The 6054-nt window shown below is 55.0% G+C and overlaps 1 protein-coding gene across 1 annotated transcript in view; it reads left to right on the forward strand.

Moving 5' to 3' along the window:
* Positions 1-4398: 4398 nt before the first annotated feature.
* The window catches only part of IBA57 (IBA57, iron-sulfur cluster assembly), a 12417-nt gene continuing 10761 nt past the window's right edge, over positions 4399-6054 (forward strand). Inside the window, exon 1 of the mRNA XM_003803199.3 lies at positions 4399-4736. Within this exon, the coding sequence (XP_003803247.1) occupies positions 4399-4736 (338 nt within the window). The remainder of the gene's footprint in view (positions 4737-6054) is intronic.

A 6054-nucleotide genomic window follows, 5' to 3' on the forward strand; every position in this document is an offset into this window, starting at 1 on the left:
TGGTTGCAGCCGTCATTGTTGTTTGGCGGGTCTGGGCTGGGGATTCGAACCCGCCACCTTAGGTGTACGTGGCTGGCACCTTAGCCGGTTGAGCTAATTTTTAAATTTTTTGTAGTGATGGAGTCCTGTTGTGTTGCTCAGGCTCAAGTGATCCTCCTTCCTTGGCCTCACAAAGTGTTGGGATTACAGGTGTGAGCCACTGCACCTGGCCTATTTAGTTGTCTTTGAGAAAGCTTAGTCTTTGCTTATATGGAATACAGTATCTACATCTCTATCTCCTGTGGTTCTGTTTCACTGGAGAATACTAATATACATCCTCTCAGCCGGAGCTTGTTAAAAGGGCCCCCTAGGTGCAAGAGAAGCTGCAAATGTCTCTCCTATCTTTGGAAGGTGTTACCTGTCTACCCTGGATGCCACAGCAAAGCACCACACACAGTTATTTCCTCATAGTCATGGAGGCCAGAAGTCAGAGATTAAGGCATGGGCAAGGCTGGATGCTCCTGAGTCCTCTCCTTGGCCTGCCATCTTCTGTGTCCTCACATGGTCATCCCTCTGTGTGCGTCTGTGCCCTAATCTCCTCTTCTTTTAAGGATACCAGACTAGATTAGGGCCCACTCCAGCGAACTCATTTTAATTTAATTACCTCTTTAAAGGTGCTGTTTCCAAATATAGGTACAATCTGAGGTCCTAGAGGTTAAGACACCAACATAAGAACTTGAAGGGGGCTGAATTCTGTCATTATTAGAAGCCATATGACCAACTAGAAGCTCTGTTACCATGAGAGAAGGCACCCTAAAGGACAGATCTCCCTTCTTGGAGACCTGGGGGGTTGGGTGGACCCAATCTGAGGTCTCACCAGATTTGTGAGCATCTGCTGGTGTGACCAACATGCTGCTGTCAAATTCCTCTAACAGGAGTGTCCCTGACTAGAAGAGGCCATGTGGCTGTGCTGGGCAAGCCCTAGCCTCAGAGTCATGGGCTGGTCCTGCTTCCAATTTGGGCATTACCACCATGTCATAACCCCAGCCCTAATCCCCTAACCAAGGCTGTCAGCTCCCACCTGTGCATGATGGGGTGTCTAAGATCAAGTCTATTGACTCCCAGAGGCTAAACCTGACCCAACTACTAAACCTAGCACTTAAACATCTCTGTGCCTCAGTTTCCCCAACTCACCACGGTGGCCACAAGAGTGGTGAGATGAGTCTGGACACTACTGATGTCACCATGACCACCTCCTCTGTCCCTATCTTCAGAGCTCTGAAGCTGGCTGGTGGAGCCCAGCCCTGTGCCCCTGCCAAGGCAGAGCCAGGGCTGGGCTGCTTTGGAGCAGGACCAGGTGGGGACTGGCCTCCCTGTCTCATCCCCATCCGTTTCCTCAGCCTCAGCCAACTCTCTAGTGGCCTGTGTGTGTGTGTCTGTGTGACAGAGAGGACAGCAGGATGATCAGACCCTTGAACCACCCTTGATGAGGTCTGAGTGGTTCCTCACCTCCAGAATAGGGGCAGCATTGCTCTCCTTCCTTTGGGAAGTGAGGAAGCCATGAGGAGAGAATAACAGGAAACCATGGCCACCCCTGGCAGGGACTGGGAAGTGGGGTCTGGGACCCCCACGCCTGGCCAATTTTCCAGTTCTCAGCTACCCGCCCCTACTGGGAGTATCTGGCAGTGGCTCCAGCTGCAGCCTGGCCCCTAGCAGGGGGACAGCAGCCCAGGGTCTCAGGCTAACCAGGCTGATGCAGAGGGTCCAGGAAGGCTTCCTGGAGGATGGGGGTTGGAAGAACTACCACACATAGCTCTGAGCCCTCAAAATGTGGCCCCAGAGACTTAGGGGCTGTAAGTTCCACTATGTTTCCTTTCAGCCCATTTGCATTTAAGCAGCCCTGGGTGGTGGTGGCTTTAGGAGGTCTTGGCACAAGAGATTAGGAATGTCCTGAGTGGGCTCAGCTGGGACAACAGGTTAGCCCCTCGCCCTTCCTGCCAGCCAAGCTAATTTCTCCAATGGCCACGGAGCAGGCTGACGTGAGGCCATAGGAACGCACCTCCCACCCCATGGGTGTCGTCTCCACCTGGTGGTGTCCTGTCTGGCTTCCGCTCCATCCTCATTGTGGTAGCTGGGAGGTGCCAGGTCACCCTCAGGAATGCCTGGGAAGAGGAAGGGGCAGCAGCCAACAGCCAGGGAGTGGATTCCAGGGAGCCCAGCCAGTCTCAATTGGGAAGCCAGCCAGCTGGAGGGGTGCTGAAGGATGGAGGAACTTGGGGAGGTCATGTGAGGTGCTCTGTGCCCCTCACCATGGCCTGACACTGGTCAGACCCTGATCTTGGGGCTTGGGTGGGGGGTGGGGACAAGCCTTGAGAGGGTTGTAAAGTGCAAATAGGAGCCTGAGGGACTAGGAGCCTGTAGCTAGAGAAAGCAGGCTAATGGGCAAGGGCTCAAAGGCCAAGTCCAGGGCCTGCCTGGGACCTGAACACACTGGGAAGTCACATGTTCAGACAGGCCCTTTCTGCAAAGATCTGGGTCAGGAATTCATGGATCTTCCCAATAGTAACCGAGCCCCAACTTGAGCTGGATGCTGTCCTAGCCTCTAGAAATTTGGCAGGGGGCGAAGACAAAGGCTCCTGAACCCTCTTATAGGCCCATCTGTGCCCTTCTTTGAAAAATCCTGTTTCAGCAAGAGCCCTGCTGAGTCCATTCCCCAGAATCCCCCACCCTCAATGATGTCTGAGCAGTTCCTCATCCTCCTTTCTTCCCTGGGGGACATCTGGTTACCCTGGCCTGGCTTCAGTGAAGATCCTGTGGGGGTTGGTTCAGCCAGAATTTCTGACACCTGTGTCTCCTCTTATGCACTTTCCATCTGTAGACCCCTGCCCAAGCTATTTTTGAAGTTGAGCCCAGTCTCTGCCCCAGGGAATGGTCATGGGCTCAGCACCTATCCAGAGGGTCTTGATTAAGTCTTCCTTGTAGACGTTAATAAGTATCAGTGAGAACTTTTTCTTTAGCAGCTACAAAAACCTCTGTTTGCCTGGAACTCCAGGCCATAAACAAATCATTTTGAGTGAGTAGAATCTAATGAGGCCCCAAGAGGCCAGCCAGGAGGGCACAAGGTAGACCAGGCACTATGACCGTTGGGTGCAAATGGGTCACCTACGTTCAGGAAGAGGTCCTTGTGCATTGGGAGACCATCCCTAAAGAGTCTAGCGACCGAGAGGTGTGCATGGGGACATCAACCCCCAAGAAAGCACTGTGGGGTGGAAACATCACATGGGCCTGTAGTTCCCACCAACATTGTTCACTCTGAGATCAGCCACAAGTAGACATCGTGTAAATCTTCAGAGGGCCATTCTGTGTGAGGACAGGCTGGGCTCCAGGGTGGACTTGGTGTCCCACATTCAAGGAGAGTGAAGACATGTACCAGGGACTGCCAGGGGCCAGGAGTAACACTGGCTGGACAAAAGGGGCAGTTTCTAAGGATAGGATTGGAGACAGTGGAGAGGTCGGTGGTATCTGGGCACCGCAAAATGATTGGGGACTGGTGCGACTGTGGGAGGACAGCTGTCCTTATGCTTTGGAGATGCTGAGGTTGGAGCACTCTGCCGTCCAACAAAAAATAAAAAAATTAAATAGATGGACGGATAAGGCAGAAGCAGCAAAATGTGTACAGCTGTCAATGCGATAGAAAAATACTGTGCATGGTGGCTCAACCTGTAATCCCGGCACTTTGGGAAGGAGGATCGTTTGTAGCCAGGAGTTTTAGTCCAGCCTGGGCAACATAGTAAAACTCTGTCTCTACGAAAAATTAAAAACTTAACGGGGCATGGTGGCGTATGCCCGAAGTACCAGCTACTGGGGAAGGCCAAAGAGGGAGGATGCTTTAGCCCAAGAACTATGACTATGCCACCGCACTTCAAGCCCAGGCGGCAGAGCTGAAGACCTCGTCTCTGAAAAACAAAACAAACTAAAGTCATACTTTTAGATTGGCACAGTAGCCGCAGATGAGCAGGGACTACATCTTCTACCCAGAAAGAACAGTGGAGCCTGTGCACTGACAGACCGAGGACCCGCCCCTGTCGGCCCCCACCCCACCCACTCCCATTCACTCCCACACACACTCGCATTGCCCCGCCCCTGACGCAACACATCCGAACCTTACGCAGAACGCCAGCCCCGCCCCACCCGCGTCTCACAACAACTTTTGCACCGCCCCTCACGCACATACAGCGGCGCTGCTCCACCCTTCACGCACATAGATCGCGATATCATGGCCTCTTCTGCATATACGCCCGTGCTACCCCGCCCCTCACGTCCGCTCCGCTTGCCCCTTCCCGCTCCCTTTCCGGCGGCCGCCGCCAGAGGCTGCTGTGGTGCCTGCCTGCCCTCGCCACAGCTACACTCCTGCCCAAGATGGCGGCGGCTGTGTTGCTTCGGGGTGCGGCTCTGTGGCTTGGCCCGGCCTGGCGTTGGCGGCTACGTGGGACACCGAGGCGCCACCTAGCCCACAGCTCCGGCCTTCCCTGCGGTGACCCCGAGGGCAGCGCGATATGGACTTACTTCCGGCTGGACGAACGGGCCCTGGTGCGCGTGCGCGGACCGGACGCAGCGCCCTTCCTGCTGGGGCTACTAACCAATGAGCTGCCGCTTCCGGGGCCCACGGACGGTGCAGCCCAGCCTTCTGTGCGCGCGGGCTACGCCCACTTTCTCAATGTGCAGGGCCGGACGCTCTATGACGTCATACTCTACGGGTGAGAGTGGGCGTGGGGCGGGCGGGGTGATTTCCCAGATGGCGCATTTACGGGGTGGGTAGGGGCAGACGGGCGGAACGTGAGCAGGGGACCCACAGCAGGGGTGGAGGACGTCCGCGGTCCGCGGGGACGTGGGGAACGGGCATCCAAGATCAGGCTTACAGAGGCAGGAGGTGGGAAGCAGGGTCGGCAGCAGGGGAAGAAAGGGCCGCCAGTGAAGCCTATCCTATCCGGGCTGGACGGGTAGGAGAGGGTCCCCTGGGAAGACCAAGGTAGACGGTCAGGGAAGAGAGCGTCCCCGGGGGAGGCCGAGCTAGACATCCAGACGAGGGTCCCGGGCAACGCTAGACTAGACGTCAAGGGATGGGCCAGTGACTAGCCCACGGTAAGGCCTGGGCACTCGCGGTCTCAGGGCAGAGCCTCCCTGCACCCTGCCTCTCGAGGTGTACTCCTCTCCACTGCAGGGACAAGGGCTCGGGGATTACCGCTTTCGGGTGCAGCTGTATTTCGAAGACACAGCTGGTGCTAGTACTCCCCGAGTTCTCTGGTGTGCCCCTTGTTCCTCACTTCCCCTGCCCAGAGCTTCCCATGTTTGATCACCTTTACTGACGTCCTCATAAGCGTGAGTGATGTTCTTTGCTAGGTGGGTCAGGGCCTTGCAGGTTCTCAGCATTGGTTGGGTTTTTCCTTGAGACCTGAATCCCTGAAATCGTAGCAGAATCTCCCTGGGCGTGTGTATAGAACCCAGGCTGGGGTGCTTCCTGGAGTGGTCCTTGGGTGTCCGTGGAGCTGGTCCTGCCCTCCTCCTCCTCCCTCCTCTCTGTCCTCGACTGCTGCCTATGCTCCTTGTCTTCCTCTTCCTTGGTTTTGGAGGAGCTCCTTCTGGAATAACTTTCTAAGATGTGGTGGAATGAAGTTTGGAGCTCATTGTATCTTGGCAAAAAGCTTTATAACTTGGCAGCATGTTAAAATTTGGGGTTGGAAAGTGTCACCGAGAATGTTGCATCACAATTTCATTTTCTCGCTGCCAGCTCTTCCATGGAGAAGTCCAGTGCTGTTCTTACATCCAGGTTTTTATAAGTGGCTGAAGCAGTCCTCCTTAGTAGCTGGGACTATAAGTGCACGCTACCGTGCTTGGCTAATTTTTCTGTTTCTTTTTTTTTAAGTCTTGCTTTGCGCAGGCTGGTCTCAAACTCCTGAACTGAAGTGATCTTCTAGCTTGGCGCCTGTAGTTCAGCTGCTAGGGTGCTGGCCACATACACTAGGGCTGGCGGGTTTGAACCCCGCCTGGGCCTGCCAGACGACAATGACAACTACA

Source organism: Otolemur garnettii, unplaced genomic scaffold (genome assembly GCF_000181295.1).
Source record: "Otolemur garnettii isolate 467f Iridium unplaced genomic scaffold, OtoGar3 scaffold00285, whole genome shotgun sequence".
Lineage (NCBI taxonomy): Eukaryota > Metazoa > Chordata > Mammalia > Primates > Galagidae > Otolemur > Otolemur garnettii.